Raw genomic sequence first — 26,089 nt, 5'->3', positions numbered from 1 at the left:
CTTATCTGTGCTGGCTTTCCTGCTTGTCGTCACTTCCCGTCTCTCGCTTTCTTTCCTCCATGTGCGTCCTCTCTGTCTGCCCTCTCTCGGTGCGCCGCCCTCCGCGCCACCCTCTCCAAGCCGTAGACACAATAAACCAACTCAAGGTCAGACCACTCCTTCTGTTATATTATCTTTCCTTCTTCTTTCTTCTCTTTACCAATTTTAATTTCTTTGGGAATTTAATTGGAAATTTAATAATAAATATTTGATTATCTATCTTCTTCTGAGTTCTATTCTTATTCTTGGTCTCCTTGTTCCTCTCTTTATTCTCCTTATTATATATATTGTATCTATTGTATAAAGTTTCTTCCATTGATTCGCTTATATATATTGTATATATTGTGTATATTGTATTCTTTCCTTTCTCTATTGGGCTCTTAAGGTCTCTTAATTCTCTCTTTGTACTGTTCTCTCCGTTGCTCCTTACTTTTACTTCTATCTTATTGCCGCTTACTGATGTCCAATATCATAATTGATTTCTTTCCCTATTCCAATCCTTCTCTCTTTGGCTATCCCATCTCAGGATCCTTAGCCTTCTTCCTTACTTCCTTCCCTTTTAAAGAGTTTTCCAACCTCCTTCCAACCCCTTCTTTTTTCCGCTTTTGTTCCTTCTTTTGCCTCCTTACCTCCTTACTCTTCAGTTAAAAGTGCAGTCGGTTGGAGATTTGCAGGCTTTTGCCTGCCACGATCAGGGTGACCCGCCATACCTCAGGGACCATGTACCAGGTCCTTTCAGAGGTCTCCTCTTGAGGAGAAGACCCCTTTCAGACCATCGGTTGGCCCCCCGCTTCCGCTGTTCCCCCTACCTCGATCCACAGGGGGAAGGGAGCTGTTGCTCTACCCGGTCTCCCTGTCGTGCACACACTTTTGCAGAGCTCCTAGTGTGTGCTGCTCTCTGCCATATCTCCTGCACCGGCAGCCAGTGGAGCTACTTGAACAGGAGGGTTGACCTCTCTCTGTAAGGAGAAAAAGTGTATGATTATTACCTCACTAAACAGAGTAGATTGTTTGGACTACCTTTCCCATCATGATCATTGATGGGGCATTTAGTCCAAAACATCAAGATAATATCAGGCTGGGGTTGATTTTTAGAGAAGATAGTGAGGAAAATCAGATTATCCAAAACGGCTTCATGTGAAATTCGAAAGGACTATCATATATTGTTGCCTTCTTCCTACTATGCATGCAGAGTTTTCAAAATGTTTTGCTGTTCATCTCCCTGAGGGCCCCTCTATACTGCCCTTTATCTCAGTATCTGATCCTAGATTATCGCCTTTAAATTAGAATATATGAGTCCCCACTGCCAGATAACCTGGGATAAACAGATAATCTGATCCTGGGATAAAAGGGCAGAGTGGAAGGGTTCTTTGTGCTTTGTTGTGTGCTTTCAAGTCATTTCTGAATTGTGATTCTAGGGTGAACTTGTTATGGACTTTCTGAGCAGAATGTATTCAGAGATGGTTAGCCCTTGTATTCCTGGGAGGTGGAGAGTGCACGACTTGCACAAGGTCACCCAGTGGGTATCCATGGCTGAGCAGGGATCTGCATCTTAGGGCCCTTCCACACAGCCCTCTATCCCAGAATATCAAAGCAGGAAACCCCACAATATCTGCTCTGAACTGGGTTATCTGAGCCCACACTGAGGTGGAAGGGAAGTGGGCAACAAGGAAACAATGCAGAAATGTCTACTTGACTGGATTAAGAGTGGCTGGTGTTTGCCAAATGGCTGGGCAATAGCTTCAGGCTCTCAAGCCTGGCCTGAGTTATTGTTTGATTCCTTGAATTAACATTCTTATCTAGCTCCGAGAGGCTAGGTCCTTTGTCACACTGTCCTGCAAATATGGAGTTCATTTATGAAGTAGAGGCTAGTTTCGGGAGATCAGGATGTGGCACAGCAGGGAGGCAGATGACAAATCCCCGGTTCCTCGCAGATGGAGAGGTGTCCTTTGTGTTGGGCGATCCAAAGTGCCCATAGACCCCATCATTCTGGATGGCCTGGCTATTAGCCCTCCGAGGTCTGGTCAGACAGAGCCATTTACAGAGCCATGCAAATGGGATTGGTGAAAACCTTTGTCAGCCACTCTAAATTGCTCAACAGCAACACTACCATATATTCTAGTTCAAAGCAGACAATGTGGGATATTCTGCCTTGATATTCTGGGATATAGGGCTGTGTGGAAGGGCCCTTGGTCTCCCAGTGTCCTAGAAAAGTGCTCAAACCACTATACCATGCTGACGCCCCATAGCATTCTACCCTTGGCAGTTCTAATTAGAGCTGATCCTCAAAATAACAGGAGGGCCAAAGGTTCCTTTAGGTGAATCATTTACTTATGCTACTAAGAATGGTTTTGCACAAGGAAAATTGTGCACTTCTGCTTTCTATGCCAATGAGTAGTTATGAGATACTTTGAGCCTGTTTACAATGCCTTCTGAATCAATATTGCATACTAGGCCTGTTTGATCAAGAAAAAATTTGTTTCTAAAATCGATTTGTAATTGGGGTGTTTTTTTGTTTCGATATTTAAAATATTTACAAAACTTTCCCAAAAAATGTTTTGTTATTTACGAAATTTCGTAAATATTTACAAAACATTTTGTAAAGATGGCGCCCTTTTTTTTCAATATTTTTAAAATATTTTTTAAATTTAAGTTTTCCTGAGTTGCAGTTGCAGCTATGCGCCTGTAGGTGTCAGCAGAGAATTTTCTCTCTTCTCTTTGCTGCTTTACGGAATCCATGAAGCCTCAAAGCCCGGGAAACTGGAGCAGTGGGGGAGTGGGTAGAGAGAACGCTAGAACTCCCTCCTCCTTTCCCCCCTCCCTTTTTTTTGGAGAAGGGACAGGATACTGGCATAAATTATGCTGGGGCAGGGCTTCAGAGAGAAATGAGAGATAGAATGCAGGTATGTGTGTTCCTGTGTTTTTTCCTCTCGCTGTCTCTGCTGGATTGATGGCTATCCCGTATCCCCCCCTGCCTGCAAAGTCACTCTCTATCTCTCCTGAGGAGAGAGAACCTGTGTGTGTGTGTGTCCTGCGGCTCGCTCTCTTCCCTTCCACTCAGTGCTTATGTGTGTTCCTGTGTTTTTTCCTCTCGCTGTCTCTGCTGGATTGATGGCTATCCCGTATCCCCCCCTGCCTGCAAAGTCACTCTCTATCTCTCCTGAGGAGAGAGAACCTGTGTGTGTGTGTGTGTCCTGCGGCTCGCTCTCTTCCCTTCCACTCAGTGCTTCTCCTGGATTGATAGCTATCCCCCCGCCTGCTTCTCTGCAGTCACTATCTCTCCTGAGGAGAGAGAACCCTGCTTCTCTCCAAAGAGTGACTTTGCAGAGAAGCAGCCGCTCGGGCTGGTTAAGAAGCACAGGGACACACACACACACAGGTTCCCTCTCCTCAGGAGGGATAGAGAGTGAGAGAGCGATGTCAGCATCGCGCCAGGCGTTGGGAGAAGGACCGGCAGGGGGGGAATAGCCATCAATCAGCATTGGAGGAGCCCAGCAGCAGCTGCTACTGCTTCGGGCGCCCTGCTCCAGCGCAGGGCAGCTGCTCGCCTCCCTCGCCTTGACCCAAAACAGGAAGCTCGCTCGCCCCTCTCGCTCGCCACTCGCTCGCCCCTCTCAGCAAGCATCGGCAGGCGGCCATCTTAGTATTTCCGAAATGGATGGAAATACAAAATTTTTTGGCGCCTGCCGTTTCGATATTTAAAAACACTTCCAGGTTAAAAAAAATGTTTTGTAATCGTTTCATAATTCAAAAATTAACGAATTTTTTAACGAATTACGAATTAACGAAACGAATTGCGCAGCCCTATTGCATACCTTTTGATCCAAATTGAATACTTTGACCTAAAAAAAAATCAAATGGCATTGTCTAATGGTTGAATCCTTTATCCTTTTATTGATGAATGTAAAAGGTAGCGCCATTACTTTTTTGGTATTCTCCAAGTAGGTTAATACTGAGGGTTATTTTTACTGGGGAGACTTTGTGGTCTTATGCTCACTGATTGATAATTTAGTCCAATTATTTAATGTGGCGTCCACATTTAATAGACTGACTTTCTTCAACTGAAATCCCTCTATAGATGTTTTGTATTGACACTCCCAGAATCCCTGACAGTTAGCTATGGTGATGAGGAATGTGAGTTAACATCCAAACCACATAGAGTATAATAGGTTGGGGAGGCTGATTGGCCCAAGATCTACAAATTATTCCCTTTTTTTACTTTCTGCTAGACATTTGAGTTATTGATTAAGGTAGCTGTGTTGCCTGTTCTATTCTTTAATATCCCTTCAGGAGGTGCATGTATGTATTACAGGTATTTATGCATGCAAGCAAGGTACTAGGCCATGTACACATCTGTGTTTGGAGAGCAAAATGTTTCTCCCACCCCTGCTATAATTCAAATTTTCCTGGATCATGCAAAACCTACCCTTAATTACTAGTGAAATTTCATATTCTATGTGCACTTAAGACTTCCAACATTAATTATTATTTTATTATTATTATTATTATTATTTGCACTTGTTAACCGCCACTCTCAGCCCGAGGGCGACTCGTGGCGGTGTACAGAACATAGAAAAGACAACAGTTTACAATAGATCAAGACCATAACACAACATCTTACTAATACAACAACTAATTAAACTAAAAATCCGCTTCGTCTTGTTGGGGTCATAATCAATCTCATAGTCATAGTCCATTCCGGTGGTCATTCCAAAAACATAGCACTTAGTTGAAGGCCTTTTCGAAGAGCCAGGTTTTCAGGCCCTTGCGGAAGGCCATGAGGGAAGGCGCCTGTCTGATTTCAGCAGGGAGGGAGTTCCACAGCCGGGGGGCCACCACCGAGAAGGCCCGCTCTCTTGTCCCCGCCAGGCGTGCCTGTGAGGCAGGCGGGATTGAGAGAAGGGCCTCCCCAGATGATCTCAAGGTCCTCGTGGGCTCGTAGGCCGAGATGCGGTTCGCAAGGTATTTTGGGCTGTTATTCTGTTATTCACTCTGTTATTGCTACAACTAGTCATAATCCCTTGATAAACATATCATTTTCTGTTCATGTGAATGCCTATGCAATGTGAGACAGCCAGCATGGTATAGTGTTTGAGTGTTGTACTTGGACACTGGGGGAATCAGAGTATGAAACCCCCCCTTTTTTTTGCTGGTGTAGACAGTCTCTTGACAGATATTCAAGCCAACATGGCCAATAAGTAGGTTTGATTATCTGAAATCCAAAGGCTGAGAATGATTTTCTGAAGGTATTAAGTACTTTGGCCACATAATGAGAAGACAGGAAAGCTTAGAGAAGACAATGATGCTTGGGAAAACGGAAGGAAAAAGGAAGAGGGGCCGACCAAGGGCAAGATAGATGGATGGTATCCTTGAAGTGACTGGCTTGACTCTGAAGGAGTTGAGGGTGGTGACGGCTGATAGGGAGCTCTGGAGTCCATGAGGTCACAAAGAGTTGGAAGTGACTGAATGAATAAACAATAATTAAGTATCCATTTGTTAACAAGGTTCCTATTAGTATAATGCATTGATGCAATCATGATAGCTAAGAGGCACGGGAGGCACATGCACAGAACTTGGGAAAGAAAGCTAGGTATTTGAGAAACAGGTTGATCTGCAGTTTTTAGAAGGGGAAATACGAGGTCTTTGTGGGGCTTTATTAATCCCGTAATCTGCACTTTGCCTAACCGGATTTTAATCTTCTTGTCCATGACCTCATAGACAATTTTCATACCATTCTCTCAATTCTGTGGCCCAACATATTTTAAGAGAAACCCAGTCCCCTGGCATCCCTCATTATATAATATCTCTCCTCTGAAAAATATCTTAAGGTGTACCCCATTGTGTTTGTTTTTTTTGTTTCAGCACTAAGTGCTTATCCTGCCTTTCTCCTGATATAGAAACTCAAGATTACTAACAAAAAATATGAACATAATAAAAATGACACTTGGCTTGAAAACAGTGCATATGAAAGGGGTCTAGGAGCCTTGGTAGATCATAAGATGAAAGACTAGAACACAGCAATGGATTCAAATTACAGGAAAAGAAATGCCACCGAAACATTAGTAAGAACTTCCTGAAAGTAAGCGCTGTTCGGCAGTGGAATATGCTCTCTCGGAGTGTGATGCTGTTTCCTTCTCTGGAAGTTTTTAAATAGAAGATAGATGGCCATCTGTCGGGAGTACTTCGATTGTATTTTTATGCATGGCAGGGGGTTGAACTGAATAGCCCTTTGTGAGCTCTTTCAACTCTGATTCTACATTGCAAATTAAAATGATTTATTATTTTGTCGTGTCAGGGCAACCAGTCAATTATATTACATTTCTAACAGAACAAAGCAAAGAAACAGACAAAATACAAAATTTGTGAGTTTGGTAGTTGATTAAATGTCCTTTGACCAGTAGCTGGCCACTTGGAATGCTTCTGGTGTTGCTGCAAGAAGGTCTTCCATTGTGCATGTGGCAAGGCTCAGGTTGCATTGCAGCAGGTGGTCAATTGTTTGCTCCTCTCCACACTCGCATGTCATAGATTCCACTTTGTAGCCCCATTTCTTGAGGTTGGCTCTGCATCTCGTGGTGCCAGAGCGCAGTCTGTTCAGCACCTTCCAAGTTGCCCAGTTTTCTGTGTGCCCAGGGGGGAGTCTCTCATTTGGTATCAGCCATTGGTTGAGGTTCTGGGTTTGAGCCTGCCACTTTTGGACTCTCGCTTGCTGAGGTGTTCCAGAGAGTGTCTCTGTAGATCTTAGAAAACTATTTCTAGATTTAAGTCATTGACGTGTTGGCTGATACCCAAACAGGGGATGAGCTGGAGATGTCTCTGCCTTGGTCCTTTCACTATTGGCTGCCACTTCCCGGCAGATGTCAGGTGGTGCAATACTGGCTAAGCAGTGTAATTTCTCCAGTGGTGTAGGGTGCAGACACCCCGTGATAATGCAGCATGTCTCATTAAGAGCCACATCCACTGTTTTAGTGTGGTGAGATGGCAAGATGCCATGCCCTTCCATCGGCAGTACTGGAGGGGAGGTACCAGAAGACCCCTGCCCAGGAAAGACTATGCCCGTGTGAGTATGGCTACATTGAAACAACGGAACATGTGCTCCTCCAATGTGTATTCTATAGAGACATTAGAGCTAATTTCATCACTCCGTGGCTTTTAAAACATCTAGGGCGCACTGAAAGATATTACACCTCTCTGTTGATCTCGGACTCTTGCTCTGCGACAACCTATAGTGTTGCCAAGTTCTGTGCAGCAGCAATTAACATTAGACGGCTGATGACTGACTCCACCAGGCAACTTCCTGCCGGGAATATAGTTAGAATGATTTGTAATAACTGAAATGCTGTAAATGCTCCCCTCTCATCCCTTTTTAGAGCTTCCCAGTTGTCTGATATTTCTATTGTCGAAGGTTTTGTATTGTCTTGTCTTGTATTTGATTGTCTGATATTTGTTATTAGCCACCCCATTTTATACATTCACTTTAAACTGTAAGTTTAGTCTGTTTTATCTTTTTAATTTGTCTCTTTTATAACATGTTTTTAATCTGCTTTTATACCTGACCTACTTGGGAACTGTGATTCCTAACCTCAAGAACCGGTGCCCCATTCTATACTGTGCTGATCAAAGACAGTAATAAATCATTGATTGATTAGTGTGGTGGGATGTGTTCCACACTGGGCATGCGTACTCAACAGCAGAGTAGCACAGCGCAAGGGTAGATGTCTTCACTGTGTCTGGCTGTGATCACCAGGTTGTGCCACTCAGCTTTCATATGATATTGTTTCTAGCACCCACTTTTTGCTTGATGTTCAGGCAGTGCTTCTTGTAGGTAAGAGCACGGTCCAGAGTGACTCCCAGGTATTTGGGTGTACTGCAATGCTCCCGTGGGATTCCTTCCCAGGTAATCCTCAGGGCTCGGGATGCTTGTCTGTTCTTAAGGTGAAAGGCACATGTCTGTGTTTTAGATGGGTTGGGGATCAGCTGGTTTTCCCTAGAGCTTCAGAAAGCTTCTGTTCTACCATATCAAAGCTCCCTGCTTGAGCGGTAATGGCACGATTATCAGCATAGATAAAACTCTGTCCCTTCTGGCAGTGGCTAGTCATTTGTGTAGATGTTGAACATGGATGGAGCAAGCACGCTTCCCTGAGGCAGGCCGTTCTTCTGTTTCCGCCATCTGCTTCTCTGGCCCTGAAACTCAACAAAAAAGCTCCTGCTTTGTAGCAGGTTTCCTATGAGGCGGGTGAGGTGGTAATCCTTTGTGATATTATACATTTTTATCAGAAGGAGGCGGTGGTTCACAGTATCATAGGTTGCTGACAGGTCTATGAAGACAGCTGTGATCTGCTGCCTTTCAAAGCCATCTTCTATGTGCAGAGTCAGGTTCAGCACTTGCAATGTGCAGCTTTTGCCTTTTCTGAAGCCAGCTTGCTGTGGAATCATACAGGGGTCTATTTTTTCCATAATTCTATGCAAAATAAGTATCTCCAGAACTTTGTAGAGGTGGCACAACAGGGAGATTGGTCTGTAGCTTTTTGGATCATTATGGTCTTTGCCTGGCTTCAAGATGGCGATGACTCTTGCTTTCCTCAAGATTTTGGGGATCTGACAGGATGCAGTGCAGTTGTTCATCAGCTCCAGCAGCCAGCGCCTTGCTTTGGGACCAAAGTTCTTGATTTGTTCCATCCATAGATCATCCAGGCCAGCTGTTTTGCCATTCTTACATTTATAGAGGGCCATGTCCAATTCAGTAGACGTAAAGGGTTGATGGAGGTTGTTGTTCTCAATCTCTGTTTGTCTGGCTATTGGTTTCTTTCCTACTTTGGTGGCAAGGGTGGGTTTTCCATTATTCAAGAGTTGGTGTGCTATCTGATCTCCCTTTATGTTGGCATGGGTATTAGTTTGTGAGGGGTCATTGCCAGGGCCATAGTCAGAAAAAATTTTTTGGGAGGGGTTGAAATTTCGGGGAGGGGAGTTGAAATTTTTGTGGGAGGGGTTGAAACCTGCCTCCTAGCTCACGCTGAAGCAAAGAGCACAGCAGGGGGCAAATAGCCTACAATAGCCTACAGCTCCGCCCCTGTCAACCACCTCCACCAAGTCTGGCCTCCTTAATGAGAGCATTCAACACCCCCCCCACCCCCAACTTGGTTGCTTCGCTACATCGGCTATTGCTGCAAGTAATGACAGTGTGAATAAATTATCAATATTTGCTTGAGATAGTGCTTGCATTTCTGGAGGGACTCTTAATTTTTTGTATCTCATAGACTTAGCATGGGGATTTGGTTAAACAGTTAAAATTCATGAGTAAACCAGGTTTTTTTTAAAAAAAACCGAAACATTTTGGAGGGGGGGGGGTTGAACCCCTAACCCCCCCTCCCCCTTGCTACAGGCCTGGTCATTGCTCAACCGTCTTAGCAGCCTCCATGCCTTCTGGCTGCTCCTGCTCATGTCCACCTCTGTGATCAGCTTGATCCACTGTTATTTCTTGGCTTCAGAGATGGAGGACACAATGCTCTGCACTGCCTGAAGGGTCTGCTCACTAAATGGGTCTTTGTTGTGGAACCTGTAATAGTTTTCCAACGAGGCAGCTGTTTCAGGAGTAATGCCCTGAAGGTAGTTGGTTCTGCAGCCTCTCGGTATAGAGGCCCATTAGCAGGTTTTCACGATTTCAATAAAATGTTTGTATTCCTCAGGGATTGGCGTGACCGATGTGATCATTTCATCTAACATGTCTGAGAATTTAGTCTAATCTGCCTTTCTGAAGTTGAATCTTCGTTTAAATCGAACTTCCTGGGGCCTTATTATTGGGAACACTTGGCACACTATTGGTCGGTGCTGTGTGTTTGGGATTGGTGGTCCCACTGATTTAGTGCATTGCTGTATGATGCTGTCGCTCACAAATAAGAGATCTGGGTTATAACCTCGAGGCCATCTCCCACTGTTGTAGGATGGTGGGAGCTTGCTATCATGGATGAGTGATAGTTTGTGCAGTTCAGACCAGGAGAGGACAGCATCTCCATTTTTATCCTCTTGGGCATAGCCCCATATGTGGCTATGGCTGTTGAAGTCACCAATTACTACCGCCCTTTGGTGCCTATCAACATTCTCGGGGGAGGAGAAGCAGAACTCTTCATTTGGGGGCTTGTACACAGAAGTGATTGTGATGTTATTAAGCTCTACTGTTATGACCTCGATATTGTTTTCTTCAGTGTTGTGGGCACTGCTGACTAGGAGGCTTGGTTTGACAAAGACAGTGCTTCCATACTGCGCATGTGGTCTTTCCGCTACTAAGACCATTCCTGGAACTTTGGGTCGTTTTTGTTGTTCATCCCTGTGTGTTTCTTGGACACACAGCACATCGCATTTCTTATCTCGGCACAATTCATAGAGCAGATGTTCTTTGGCAGCTGACATGCCTTTGATGTTGATTGAGATTAATGTTATGGTTGGTCCTAAAAAGGTCCGTTGGTTGTTTTGCTTGCTTGCTTGCATGCTGATCGCTTCTGTGGCAAGAGAATCAGGTTTTTCCGGGCTATATGGCCATGTTGTGGAGGCAATTTTTCTCCTGACGTTTTGCCTGCATCTATGGAAAGCATCCTCAGCGGTAGTGAGGTCTGTTGGAAGTAGGAAAAATAGGTTTATATATCTGTGGAATGACCAGGGTAATGTTTCAGCTGATCACCTTGATTTGCATTCAATGGCCTGGAAGCGCCTGGGGGGAATCTCTTGTTGAGAGTGATTTTATGTGCCTATTTGTTTCCCATCTGTTGTTTTGCGGCTGTAATTTTTGAGTTTTTTAATACTGGTAGCCAGATTTTGTTCATCTTCATGGTTTCCCCCTTTCTGTTGAAATTGTCCACATGCTTGTGGATTTCAATGGCTTCCCTGTGTAGTCTGACATGGTGGTTTTTGGTGTGGTCCAGCATTTCTGTGTTCTCAGATAATATGCTGTGTCCAGGCTGGTTCATCAGGTGCTCTGCTATGGCTGACTTCTCTGGTTGAAGCAGTCTGCAGTGCCTTTCATTTTCCTTGATGCGTGTCTGGGCGCTGCGTTTGGTGGTCCCTATGTAGACTTGTCCACAGCTGCATGGTACACAGTAGACTCCTGCAGAGGTGAGAGGATCCCTCTTGTCCTTTGCTGAACGTAGCATTTGTTGGATTTTCTTGGTGGGTCTGTAAGTGGTTTGTGACCTCACGGACCAGCCCATGCCAGAGCTCCCTGTCGGCCGTGGCCAACCTCGGTTCCTTCAAGGTGAAGTAAGTCACTTCAAGGATACCATCCATCCATCTTGCCCTTGGCTGGCCCCTCTTCCTTTTTCCTTCCATTTTCCCCAGCATCATTGTCTTCTCCAGGCTTTCCTGTCTTCTCATTATGCAGCCAAAGTACTTCATCTGGTTGCCATGACACGACAAATAAATAAAAACTTCATCTTTGGCTCCAATATCCTTCCCTCCAGTAAACAGCCGAACATTATTTCCTGGACTGGTTGGATCTTCTCGCAGTCCAAGGCACTCTTAAAATTTTCCTCCAGCACCACAGTTCAAAAGAGTCTATCGTCATACGCTCAGCCTTCCTTATGGGTCCAGCTCTTGCATCCATAGGTTACTATGGGGAATACCACTGCCTTAACTATGTGACCTTCATTGTCAGTGTGATATCTCTACTCTTCACTATTTTTTCGAGATTGGTCATTGCTCTCCTCCCAAGAAGTAAACGTCTTCTGATTTCCTGGCTACAGTCTGTGTCTGCAGTAATCTTCGCACCTAGAAATACAAAGTCTGTCACTGACTCCATGTTTTCTCCCTCTATTTGCCAGTCTGGTTGCCGTAATCTTGGTTTTTTAAACGTTTAGCTGCCTTGCATTATATTTGACAGCAAATCCTTTTTTTGTACCTTCAAAATTGAGGTACACATTACATTGGATGGTGAATCATACTCGAGTAAATACAGGTATGGTATATATTTGTTTATGGGAATAAAATAAACCACTCTATACCAAATCACACCATTTGTCAATCAAACCCATTTACTTGCAGGAGTTTTCTAGAATCTTAGAACCAGAAAAAGTCCCTCCCCATAGTCACTAATTAATCCTTCTTATAAAGAAACTTTGTGATACCAAGGCCTCAACTTGTCTCTTTCTGACCGTAAAGATGCACTCAAATTTGCTTGAAAACATCTTGTCATTTTAGTAGTAAGCCCCCAATAGCATCAAAGGATGTGGGCCAGGACTAGATCCTGGTTTATTAAAACATGCAGGTGGTGTGTGTTATTAAAATGACTTCCAGAATCAGTTTCTGCTTTAAATACTATGGCTCATTCTAAGTTCAGCACCTTCCCTTTGCTCTTGGCCATCACTCAACGTACACAAACATGTCTGCTGCTTAACAACAGGAAATGCTTATGACAAAAGGCTACTTCATGTGCTTCTTGGCCTGGAACAATTGTTCATTGATGGGATTATTCTCTGCTCCTCTCACATGAACAACTTTCTCTAAACAGTGTTTGACTTGCTCTAGTTGTTGCCAGGTATGTGAACCAGAGCTTCCCTCCAGCCCGAACAGCTTGCTCCTGGATTGTTGTTTGCTCTGTATTCTATTTTCACAGTCATCTTTCTGCACTTTTGGAGATATAAAAAAATCCCCCATGCAACATGCTACTTCAGAAAGAATTGTTAAATTCTGGGCACGGGATCCTCTTGGTGAGATAAAGTATGTCAATATGCCTTACATATTGATATGTTGTTTTTTTTTAGATGTGGTGTAAGGAGTTTTTATTTTTCCTTTTGTGCTCAGTCCAAAACATTCATCCACAGTTGTTGAGCTCCAGGAGTGCCCATGGCTGTTTACCTGTTGGGAAGCAATTTAGAAATAAAAACTGTTTCCAGGGGAAAGAAAAAGATGGTGCACTCTATAGTCAAACATTTCTTTCTTTCCCCTCTAAAACAAAAATAACTACTGCTTCTTTCTTTCAATAGCCTCCATATTTTACTTTATCCAGAAATATGCAGCAGCAACAGGAGGCTCTGTCCTGGAGTCTGACAACCAACAAGGTTTGGGGGAAGATGCACAACTATGCAGATACAACGTTATGCTTGATCTAAAATCCTGTGTTTACTTCTCCTGTAAATCCAAGAAGAGTGATGTTGAATCAAGCCAAAGGCCTATCCAGGTCAGTAACTTATCAAAAGCAAGATGCTTATGGAGCCCAGAAGCTTTTCATCAGCTCATATTGCAGAGGCATACTGTCTCTGACACTGAAAATAATATATAACCATTGCAACCAGTTGCTAGTGTAACCCTCATTCTCAATAAATGTGTATAATCACCATTAAAGTCACTCAAGTTAGTATCTTAGCTGCATTTGTGTGAACTGCAGCTAAGCTTAAGGAGAATCAGGGAAGCCCAGGAGCAGGTAGATAGTAGATTATGTCCTTACTCCTGCTAATAAAGTTCAGACCAAGGGAAGTGATAATACCCCTTTATTCTATTTTGGTCAGATCTCAGCTAGAATCTATGTTCAGTTCCTATCATGACAATTCAAGAAAATATTGACAATCTGGAATATGTCTAGAAAACGGCGATCAAAATGAAACCACATCCTATGAAAATCAACTTGGGAGGCTCACTGAGAAGAGACATGATAGCCATCTTTAAATTTCTAGAGAAGCTATGTAGAAGACGGATCAGAGTAGTTTTAGATCAGTGGTTCTCAACCTGTGGGTTTCCAGGTGTTTTGCCCTACAACTCCCTGAAATCCCAACAAGTTTACGAGCTGTTAGGATTTCTGGGAGTTGAGGGCCAAAGCATCTGGAGACCAATAGCCTGAGAACCACTGTTTTAGATGCTGTTTTAGATACTAAGCAATTATTTGAACTGCAAGAGAAGAGATTCCACTTAAACATAAAGAAGAACCTCCTGATGGGAATTGCTGATCAACAGTTCAAAAGACTACCCAGAAAGTGGTGGACTCTCTTTCCTTGGACGTATTTAAAAAGATGTTAGATGCCCCTATTGGGGAGTGAAAAATTCTAGTGATGTATTATTGTATGGTAGGGTTGGACTAGATTCCAGTCCCTTCCAACTGTGTGGTTTTAACCTAGAAGTCCTCAGACATGCTGGACCACTGACCATGTGCACCCAAACTCTACTACAACATTGTAAAAGTCCCGATACACAATTAAGGGATCCAGATGGTTTTCAACTCCTCATAACATTTTTGGGTTCTGGTTTGTTATTGCAACACAGGAGGAAGATGTGGTTGAAAACAATTGTAACGAATTAGGAGAGAGGAGGGACGATTTATTATTTATTACTCTTAATGGTGCCTCCAATGTGTGATGTGAGGTATTATTGTGAGAAATGGCACACTGGACGCAGAATTGATGGAGGCAGTCTTCAAACAAAAGTTAACAAGTTTATTGAGCACAAAGCGTGTGGTTGCAAGTTGTAACTTTTCTTATGGAACTCAGAATAATGCTTGGTTAGATGAATGTTACACTCTTTCAGGTTATACAGTATCTTCTTGACATAGAGCACTTGCTTCGGACAAAGTATCAATACAGGGATATTTTCCTTATTTGATCCTTCCTAGATCAAATTCTAAATAAGCTATTCTTTAGCCTCTCCTTGGACTAAAGAATTCCGGCTATGTTTCCCCCTTTCGGCTACCCTAGCCAGAGAAACTTTCAATAGCCAGACCCGGCTTTCCAAAGCCTTGAAACTTTGCTGCAGAAGTCACTCAGCCACCTTTTCCTCTCCTTCTCTCTCAACTCCTCACTCTAACTCCTCACTGCTAAACCCTAACTCCTCACTCCTCAGAACCTAAAACCTAACTCATGACTGTTCACTCCTCTGAACCTAAACCCTAACTCTGACTGAACTTAAACTGTCGTTTTTCAAACTCTCCCCTCTAAGCTCCTCCCACTTCTCTACAGCATCGTCTCCATGGTAACGCACTCCTCTCAGCTAGGCCGCTCCAGCATTACTGCAGCCAATCTAAACACCAATACAGTTAAAGTCGTACAATTTATAATCAACTTCTTTACACCTTCCCCCCAGAAAAAGTTATTTTTGGACCCATTCTCAGTCCCGGAATGGGCAAAAATTATTCCACAAATTATCCAACAATATCTAAATACACAATATTTCTGAAAGACAATCACAATATGGTTAAATACATTATAATGCATATATACAAACCTTTAACCTTACGAAATTCTAGTATCATCTATGGATGTGGTATCAAAGTCTCACATTTCTAACATTTTTTATATAAACAATCTAAACATTTCTATATTCATACATATATTTGTAAATATTTATTGCCTATTGCAAAACGTATATACCTACCACACTTTAATATAATGGGATTATATACTTATGGTATGAAACATATACAGTTCACCACTGTAATAACATCATACATTTTACAAATCTATAATAAAACAGGATACCAATTTTTTTTAATATTACACTATACTATATTATACTATATTATACATACATTACCTTTATATAATTTAGATCTATCTGTGATCATCTTCTATCTATTCAATTCTCCATATCAATATCAAATATCCTTGTCCAAATGTGTTTCTATCCCATTAACATATACAACTGACCTTCTACCTAGTTTGGTCAATTTATAAGACATTTATCTATATACCATACCACAACGTTTCTCCATATATATGGTCCCAATTTGTTAATAGCCCATACAATAGTTAAACTCCCACATTTGACCATTGACATAGATGTCTTAGTGTCCCATGTCCCATGGTTCAAACATAACCTCGGTTGTATTGGACCAACTGTCCACAGCAATGTCTCTTTATGATGATCTTTTAGCTTCTTTCTTCCACTTCTTCGTTTCTTCTTTTTAGGTTTCTTCTTTTGTCCCTTGATGTCTTTCCGATGACCTGGAGATAAGGTTTTCTTCCTCACACGATGTCTGCAAGTCTTTTCTGCTCTCTTTTTTGTTGCTGGGGTTTCTTCTTTTAATCTGACCTTCCAATTATCAGGAACAGTTCTGTTTCCATCGAGTTTCAGGGCTTGAACAATGGCTTGCTTCCATGAAGCATCAGGTTGTAGTGAATAATCTGGAATTCCTCGAACATCTTCTCTTGGCACTGAAGACAATTCACTGTCCTTGGAAGAACGAACACAAATACTGTCCTTCTTCATGGCAAGCTCATCACTGCTATCTGTGATGACTCCGGCCCTGTTTACCTCTCCGAACGTATTCTCCCCTACGAACCATCAAGATTACTAAGGTCATCTGGAGAGGCCCTGCTCTCGGTCCCACCAGCCTCGCAAGCGCGCCTGGTGGGGACGAGGGACAGGGCCTTCTCGGTGGTGGCCCCGCGACTCTGGAACTCTCTCCCTCTGGAGGTCAGAACTGCCCCATCCATCCTAACATTTAGGAAACGGGTGAAGACGTGGCTGTGGAGTCAGGCCTTTGAGGAATGAGACAACACCATAGGACTCTGGGTGGAAGTTGATGTAGATCCATCTTAATAGGACGACTGACCACTGCAGTTTTATATTTAGTGTATTTTAAAGTTAATGTGTAATTTGTGATATATGATATTTTAATGAATGTATATGTTTTTATGGCTGTAAACCGGGCTGAGTCCCTCAACGAGGTTGAGAAGCTCGGTATACAAAACTGTGAAATAAATAAATAAATAAATCTGGACAAACTTCCAAAGCTAGAAATTGCAGCTTTTTCTTTTTATCACCACCAATATAGTCTCTGTATATTAGTTCTCTTGTCAGTCTATCAGCTTGGTTTTTATTTTCAGCAAAATGTCTCTCTTCTTCACCATCATCTGTCATAGGGTACATTCTTGTATTTATTATTTTGTTGATGTCAGCTCTTTGATAAGTTTCATTTAGACTCTTATCTTCAGCTATAGTTCCATTATTTAGAACTTCTTTTGTATGATCATCTGGAACTTTTATAGTGGATGAATCATGTCTAGAAGTCATCTTAACTTCAATTAGCCCTTCAGGTGTATGGATCTTTGTTTCACAGAAGACCCCTGGATATTTTGAACTCTCATCAGTTTCTACTGTCAAATCAAGAGTCTGTTTTTCTTCAGCTTTCTCTTTTGATTTTATTTTATTGTCTTTGTCAAAAAGTTCGGCTGAGGTAATTTCTTTACGTGGAGCTGAAGGAAATACATCTTTTAAAGTCAACAATTCTTTCAGCTCTTTTTTTCTCCTCAGAATTTATCACTTGTTCTGCAGGAACCACTGTTTCTATATTCTCATCTCTGGCTCTTGCTTTCCTGGCAACCATGACAGGCCCCTTGGTAACTTTTTGTATCACTCCTTTAGCCACGCCATCTAGCCCAGAGGCAGCTCTGCCATTTTTGTCTTCCTCATTCTCCTGAGCCACCTTCCTGGCTATTTTTGTGAGCCTTGTGGCTCTCTTGATGAGGGACAAATGGCCTGGAGTCCCTGGCTGAAATTCCTGGTGCCATTCCACACCTTGTGCCACGACTTCTATGGCACTGTTTAAATCTCCTCTGCGCCTCAAACATGCCGCCATTGTCAAAACTAAGTCTGAGTCACTCCTCAGCACTTCTGTATCTTTTAAAATTATGTATGTTTCATGTACATGGCCTTGATCCCACTTTTGTATTGCCATAGTCAACTTCTCATATTCACTCTTGAATTCACTCATGCTTTCTTTCTCAGCCTCCTTTTGTTCTACCTCAGCTGTTTCTATAACTTCTTCCCTTTCTACTTTTGGCTGTGACTCTCTAACTGTCACTACAGCTGTCCCTTCAGCTTTGGTATCCGCCATATTGGCTGCTTCTGAGGTAATCTTCTTCTGTCGTCTGGTAGCCGTATTTTAATAACTTTTACCTCACAATTTATTCTCAAAGTAGTCTTAAGGCACTTGATCAGTTGTTAAACGGATCCCGTCGTCTGCCACCAATTTGTAACGAATTAGGAGAGAGGAGGGACGATTTATTATTTATTACTCTTAATGGCGCCACCAATGTGTGATGTGAGGTATTATTGGGAGGTATGGCACACTGGACGCAGAATTAATGGAGGTGAGGCAGTCTTCAAACAAAAGTTAACAAGTTTATTGAGCACAAAGCGTGTGGTTGCAAGTGGTAACTTTTCTTATGGAACTCAGAATAATGCTTGGTTAGATGAATGTTACACTCTTTCAGGTTATACAGTATCTTCTTGACATAGAGCACTTGCCTCGGACAAAGTATCAATACAGGGATATTTCCCTTATTTGATCCTTCCTAGATCAAATTCTAAATAAGCTATTCTTTAGCCTCTCCTTGGACTAAAGAATTCCGGCTATGTTTCCCCCTTTCGGCTACCCTAGCCAGAGAAACTTTCAATAGCCAGACCCGGCTTTCCAAAGCCTTGAAACTTTGCTTCAGAAGTCACTCAGCCACCTTTTCCTCTCCTTCTCTCTCAACTCCTCACTCTAACTCCTCACTGCTAAACCCTAACTCCTCACTCCTCGGAACCTAAAACCTAACTCATGACTGTTCACTCCTCTGAACCTAAACCCTAACTCTGACTGAACTTAAACTGTCGTTTTTCAAACTCTCCCCTCTAAGCTCCTCCCACTTCTCTCTCTAGCATCTTCTCCATGGTAACGCACTCCTCTCAGCTAGGCCGCTCCAGCATTAGTGCAACCAATCTAAACACCAATACAGTTAAAGTCATACAATTTATAATCAACTTCTGTACACCTTCCCCCCCAGAAAAGTTATTTTTGGGCCATTCTCAGTCCCGGAATGGGCAAAAATAATTTCACAAACTATCTAACAATATCTAAATATATAATATTTTGGAAATGCAAACATTAAATACATTATAATTCATATATACAAACCTTTAACCTTACGAAATTCTAGTATCATCTATGGATGTGGTATCAAAGTCTCACATTTCTAACATTTTTTATACAAACAATCTATCTAAACATTTCTATATTCATACATATATTTGTAAATATTTATTGCCTATTGTAAAACGTATATACCTACCACACTTTAATATAATGGGTTTATATCTTGTACCTATGGTATGAAATATATACAGTTCACCACTGTAATGACATCATACATTTTATAAGTCTATAATAAAACAGGATACCAATTTTTTTAATATTACACTATATTATATTATACTATATTATATATACATTACCTTTATATAATTTAGATCTATCTGTGATCATCTTTTATCTATTCAATTCTCCATATCAACATCAAATATCCTTGTCCAAATGTGTTTCTATCCCATTAACATATACAATTGACCTTCTACTTAGTTTGGTCAATTTATAAGACATTTATCTATATACCATACCACAACATTTCTCCCTATATATGGTCCCAATTTGTTAATATCCCACACAATAGTTAAACTTCTATATTTGATCATTGACATAGATGTCTTAGTGTCCAAAGTCCCATTGTTTAAACACAACCTCGGTTGTTCTGGACCAACCGTCCACAGCAATGTCTCTTTATGATGATCTTTTCAATGACCTGGAGATACTGTTTTCTTCCTCACACGATGTCTGCAAGTCTTTTCTGCTCTCTTTTTTGCTGCTGGGGTTTCTTCTTTTAATCTGACCTTCCAATTATCAGGAACAGTTCTGTTTCCATCGAGTTTCAGGGCTTGAACAACAGCTTGCTTTAATGTAGCATCAGATTGTAGTGAATAATCTGGAATTCCTCGAACATCTTTTCTTGGCACTGAAGAGAATTCACTGTCCTTGGAAGAACAATCAAGAACACTGCCTTTCTTTATTGCAATTTTTCCACTGTAGTCTGGATGAACCTCCAAAGCTGAAAATTGTAGCTTTTTCCTTTTACCGCCATTAACATAGTCAGTGTATATTATTTCTCTTGACAGTCCATCAGCTTGGTTTTTATTTTCTTTTTCTTCTTTGCTCAAGAATAAAGGAGATCTCTCTTCCGACACATGGCCAAATCTTCTTTTTCTGCTCACCCTCTCCTCAGAGGTAGGCTTATCGACATGTTCAGAGTTAGTAAGGAAGAGTTGATCTAATGTTTTACTCTCAGCAAAATGTCTCTCTTTTTCACCATCATCTGTCATAGGGTACAATCTTGTATTTATCATTTTGTTGATGCCAGCTCTTTGATAAGTTTCACTTAAACTCTTATCTTCAGCTATAGTTCCATTCTTTAGAACTTCTTTTGTATGATCATCTGGAACTTTTATAGTGGATGAATCATGTCTAGAAGTCATCTTAACTTCAATTAGCCCTTCAGGTGTTTGGATCGTTGTTTCACATAAGGTCCTTGGATATTTTGAACTCTCATCAGTTTCTACTGTCAAATCAAGAGTCTGTTTTTCTTCAGCTTTCTCTTTTGATTTGATTTTATTGTCTTTGTCAAAAAGTTCGGCTGAGGTAATTTCTTTACATGGAGCTGAAGGAAATACATCTTTTAAGGTCAAGGATTCCTCTTTCTCCTCAGAGTTTATCACTTGTCTTTCCAGACCTATTTTTTCTATACTCCCTTCACAGGCTCTCAAATAATCAGCCACTGGAATCGGCTCTGCTGTAGGGCTTGTTCCTCGTTTGCATGGTCTCTTCTGACTGTACACTTCTGACTTTATATTTGGAACACCATCTTCAGCAATAAATCTATAGGGTTGTTCTTTTGCTCTTTGTTCCTGTTGAATTTCTCTGACTCCTCCTGTCTTCTTAATAAGCTCAGCAACCGTAGTGCTAGATTCTGGATTCTCATCCCCATCCTGTTGTATGGTGAAACACATGGCTTTTTGATCAGGGCTTTTGTTGTTATATTCTTCCTCCTCACACGTCATTCTCCAGTTTTCAATCTTTTTAGCCAGATCATTTCCAATTAAACATCTGTATGGTATGTCTGGACTGACTGCAAAATTCCACATACCCTTCCAACCTCCATATTCTATTGGCAAAGACACTACTGTTGTTGGTATTGTAGGTCCCAAGCCTTTTAATCTTATTTCAGAGGTAGGATGCTGAAATTTCTGAGGTATTATATCTGCATGTATAATACACACTTCGGACCCTGTGTCCCGTAGTCCTCTCATGTCTTTGTTGTCAATGGAAATGGATTCTAAGTAATCCTCCGTTGGGGTGTTTGACAAAATGAACAAACACTGTTTCTCTTGAGGCTCTGTTTCCGAACTCTCCTTTGACACATTATTTGGTTCTGTCTTCTTTGTTTCTCTGGCAACCATGACAGGCCCCTTAGTAACTTTCTGTATCACTCCTTTAGCCATGCCATCCAGCCCAGAGGCAGCTCCGCCATCTTTGTCTTTCTCATCTTTCTGTGTCACCTTCCTGGCTACTTTTGCGAGCCTTGTGGCTCTCCTGATGAGGGACAAATGGCCTGGAGTCCCTGGCTGAAATTCCTGGTGCCATTCCACACCTTGTGCCACAACTTCTATGGCACTGTTTAAATCTCCTCTGCGCCTCAAACATGCCGCCATTGTCAAAACTAAGTCTGAGTCACTCCTCAGCACTTCTGTATCTTTTAAAATTATGTATGTTTCATGTACATGGCCTTGATCCCACTTTTGTATTGCCATAGTCGACTTCTCATATTCACTTTTGAATTCAGTCATGGTTTCTTTTTCAGCCTCCTTTTGTTCTACCTCAGCTGTTTCTATAACTTCTTCCCTTTCTACTTTTGGCTGTGACTCTCTAACTGTCACTACAGCTGTCCCTTCAGCTATAGTATCCGCCATATTGGCTGCTTCTGAGGTAATCTTCTGTCGTCTGGTAGCCGTATTTCAATGGCTTTTACCTCACAATTTATTCTCAAAGTAGTCTTAAGGCACTTGATCAGTTGTTAAATGGATCCCGTCGTCTGCCACCAATTTGTAACGAATTAGGAGAGAGGAGGGACGATTTATTATTTATTACTCTTAATGGTGCCACCAATGTGTGATGTGAGGTATTATTGTGAGAAATGGCACACTGGATGCAGAATTGATGGAGGTGAGGCAGTCTTCAAACAAAAGTTAACAAGTTTATTGAGCACAAAGCGTGTGGTTGCAAGTGGTAACTTTTCTTATGGAACTCAGAATAATGCTTGGTTAGATGAATGTTACACTCTTTCAGGTTATACAGTATCTTCTTGACATAGAGCACTTGCTTCGGAAAAAGTATCAATACAGGGATATTTTCCTTATTTGATCCTTCCTAGATCAAATTCTAAATAAGCTATTCTTTAGCCTCTCCTTGGACTAAAGAATTCCGGCTATGTTTCCCCCTTTCGGCTAGCCAGAGAAACTTTCAATAGCCAGACCCGGCTTTCCAAAGCCTTGAAACTTTGCTTCAGAAGTCACTCAGCCACCTTTTCCTCTCCTTCTCTCTCAACTCCTCACTCTAACTCCTCACTGCTAAACCCTAACTCCTCACTCCTCGGAACCTAAAACCTAACTCATGACTGTTCACTCCTCTGAACCTAAACCCTAACTCTGACTGAACTTAAACTGTCATTTTTCAAACTCTCCCCTCTAAGCTCCTCCCACTTCTCTCTCTAGCATCGTCTCCATGGTAACGCACTCCTCTCAGCTAGGCCGCTCCAGCATTAGTGCAACCAATCTAAACACCAATACAGTTAAAGTCATACAATTTATAATCAACTTCTGTACAACAATGAAATGCTGGTGATTGTTCTCTGTTAGGTTGCCTCACTGGTGGTCTAGCAAGAAAAACTGACAGTCTTTTCTTCCTCTTTCTCTTGCAAATGGAAAAAGAGAGTTGGAAGCAGTTTAAATCATCTTCAAATGTTTGTCAGTGTCCAAATTTGAGTAGCCTATGTTGGACTGCAGTGGATTTGGGTCAAGTGTTGCCCACATGGGGAGGTACAATGCCAAATTTAGATGCTGATAATAAGCAATATTCTCACTGTCTACTAATTAACAGCACACTCTCGGGCAGCCGTAAGCCATTGAGGACCACAGCTTGGAAATGTTGCCCCTTTTTTGGACCTCAGCTTCTAGACTCCCACAACCATCTGGAAGTTCTAATTCAAAAAGCACACCCCCAAGATCTGCAGGCTGGGTAGCTAGGATGGTGGGTGCAAAGATATTCACTCCTAAGTACTCTCCTGCAAAACTATACATATACAGCTGGGTGGGAAGGAATAAGTAGCTGCAGTCAGTAGCATTATGTACTTTCGCATGTTATTCAGAGTGCAGGAAAATTAACATATAAATCAGCTTTGCTGTTCCCCTTGAATTGCCAGCAAAGGTTGATCTACAACTTGGCCCCTTTTTTTCTGATTGTGTAACAATTTAAAAATGTACCAAAGCTGGACTTCCAGTGCACGAAGATGGCGAGGAGTCAGGCACATTAGAGCTCCGGCGTGTGCCAGCCCTGGCCGAGTAACTGGATAGAGTGACAGCTCCCTTCCCCAGCGTGGATCGAAACGAGGGGGAACAGCGGAACCAGGGAAGCCACTGAAGGTCTCAAAGGAGGCCCCTTCCTCAAGAGGGGGTTGCCTAGTAGACCCGGCAAGGCTCCTGAGGTACGGCAGGTCACGGCAGGGCGCTCGAGTTTAAAACTCGAACCATCCTTGACCACGTGCATTTTAATGAAAAGAAGCAAGAATGGAGGAAAAAGTAAGTAAATAGAAAAGAAAAGGATTAGGAGAGGAGGGTGGGAATTCCCTTCCCAAGGGAAGGAAGGAAGAACAGAAGCAGAGAAACAGAGAAAAAGAAAACATCCCATAAGGGACAGAGAGGAGTGAGAGAAGGAAAGAAGAAGTGGAGAGGGAAGAACCCAAGGCTCCTAGATTAGAGAAAGGAAAACGTATAAACAAATAAATAAGGATAAAGAGCAGAAACAAAGAACTACAATACTATAAAGGAAAATATTGAGCAAAGCAAATTGGAAGTAAAGTGATGTGGAGGAAGTGGAGGAGAAAAAGAAGAGGAAAGTGAAAGGAAACAAAGATATAAAATATATTAAAAATTGGAGCCTAAACTGCTACATTAAAAATATATACTGAAAGAACCTAAAGAAACAAACTACTAATTAAAAGGTAAACAAAGACATTTAAAGATAATTAAAAGTAAATTAGAAGTGAATAAGAGAAAGAGGAGGGACTGACCTTGAAGCGGGTGTTTTGTCTATGACGATGGGGAAAAAAAGTAAACAAGAAGAGCGGGAGACCTCGTGAGAGTGTGGTGGGGGTGATAGGAGAGTGAAGAGGAAACCAGCAGGGAGGAGAGACCGCGAGAGGCAACGGGAGAAAACGTGAAGTGAGAGAAGAGGGTCAAACAGGAAGCAGGAAACGGAACTCCAAACAGCGACGGAAGGAAAAGAGTGTAACACAAGTGAGGGCGGAAGAGAAACAACAGGAAGAGACAAGTAAGGGCGGAGGGGCGGAGGAGAAAAAAAGACACAACAGCAACAGACGGAGGGAGAAAGGGCTGACGACCCTACGACCTGATGACCTAAGAGACGGAAGGAACCAGAGAGAAAGAAGGAGCTGAAGGAAGAACGAAGGAGAGGATTGAAAGTAACGGGAGGTGAAGAAACAGAAGGAAAGGTAAATAAAAGAGTCAGTTAAGGGAGAGTTAAAGAAGGGGAGGAAAGGTGGTCAGAGAGGTTCCCACCCCCGGTCCCAAAGAAAGGTGGCAGATAAGCCCCAACTGGAAAAAGCCCTCAAATTGAAACACATAAAATATAGATCCCCCCCCAAACAGTTAAAGAACAACGCGGAGGCAGCTCAAAACACAGACAAAAATATATACAATAATATAATTAAAAATAATTTGAAATCAGATCTACAAATATAAACAACTTATTTGCAGAGAGAAATAAATGGCAATGACAGCAAAGATGAAGAATGGAAAGGAAGTGACAATTCAAACCCCCAAGAATGGAAAAGAGGCAAAGGAAGGCAGAGAAATAAACAGAGACAGAGATAAAGAAATTAAAGAGACAAAAGAAACCACTATTACAACCAGCATGAGTAACATAAGTAATGTGGGAAGGAGACTATCTCTAGGAGAAGATGGGAGAATGAAAGAATTGCTGAAAAAAATAAAAGCCATAGGGAAGGAACTGACAGAAATGAACGAGAAACAAGACGCATACCAACAAATAGCACAAGAACAGATGGCAGAATTGAAGAAAGAAATCAAGGAAGAACTAGGAACGATGAAGAGAGATGCTGAGAAAATGAAGGAAGAAATAAAACAGCTGCAGATGAAGAATACAGAAAGAGAAGAAAAACAAACTGTGACACAGACAAGAATGAAAACACTGGAAATATTGAACCAAAAGTTAACGAGTCGACAGGAGAACTTAGAGATGAGAGAAATGGAATATCAGCTTAGACTATGAAATGTAAGAGAAGAGAAAGAAGAAGACATAAGGGAAAAAGTTACAGAGATATTAGCGGAACTGATACAAAGCACAACTCAGTACATGGAGGAGCAGATGGATAGAGTTTTTAGAATTAACACGAACTTTGCAAGAAAAAATAAAACCAACCGTGATGTGATAGTACAACTTACAAGAAGAGTAACAAGAGATGAAATACTGAGAGCAAGCAATAAAAGAGTAATCTGCTAAAAGGATAGAAGAGTTGTGATTCTGAAAGAATACCTAGGACCGGTGATTAGTAACAGAAGAAAATATGCCTTTCTTACGGAGGAACTAAAGAAACCGAACATTAGATTCCGATGGGAGAAGGAGGAGGGACTGATGACAACGTACAAAGGAGAGAGATATTGGATCAAGGCAGTGGAAAATCCTGTGCCACAATTCTACACAGGAATAGTCAAGGAAGAAGAAGGCGGAAAAGAGGATGATACAGAACACAAAGGAAAGCAGACAAAAAGACAACGCACAACATCACCGAAAAAGGAAGACCTAGATCCCAGAAACTATAGATTAAATTTGAAAGTACCAAACCAGACAACAGAACCGATGATAGAGGAAGAAATTGGAAACAAGGAGGAAGGAGAAGGAGAGGAAAAACAAGAAGAAGAAAGAAAAGAAGAACAACAAAGACAAGGAGAAAAC

General features: G+C 41.8%; 1 protein-coding gene and 1 long non-coding RNA gene across 2 annotated transcripts; one reads left to right on the top strand and one right to left on the bottom strand.

Annotated features, from left to right (window-relative positions):
* Positions 1-18,112: 18,112 nt before the first annotated feature.
* LOC137095081 (uncharacterized) lies at positions 18,113-18,636 on the bottom strand. The gene is made up of 2 exons (XR_010908785.1): positions 18,576-18,636; positions 18,113-18,510 (listed from the first exon to the last, which is right to left on the bottom strand). It is a non-coding gene; the product is annotated as an uncharacterized lncRNA (long non-coding RNA).
* Positions 18,637-24,898: 6,262 nt separating this feature from the next.
* Positions 24,899-25,405, top strand: LOC137095636 (coiled-coil alpha-helical rod protein 1-like). Its single transcript, XM_067462393.1, has one exon. It carries the CDS (start codon positions 24,899-24,901, stop codon positions 25,403-25,405), a length of 507 nt encoding a protein of 168 aa, XP_067318494.1.
* The last annotated feature ends 684 nt before the right edge of the window (positions 25,406-26,089 follow it).

This window comes from Anolis sagrei, chromosome Y (genome assembly GCF_037176765.1).
Source record: "Anolis sagrei isolate rAnoSag1 chromosome Y, rAnoSag1.mat, whole genome shotgun sequence".
NCBI classification, from domain to species: domain Eukaryota; kingdom Metazoa; phylum Chordata; class Lepidosauria; order Squamata; family Dactyloidae; genus Anolis; species Anolis sagrei.
This window is presented reverse-complemented; position numbering and strand designations above follow the sequence as displayed.

What these genes read in the sequence shown, in the direction of transcription:
- LOC137095636 (XM_067462393.1), top strand. Translation starts at nt 24,899, where the DNA reads ATGAAGAATGGAAAGGAAGTGACAATTCAAACCCCCAAGAATGGAAAA.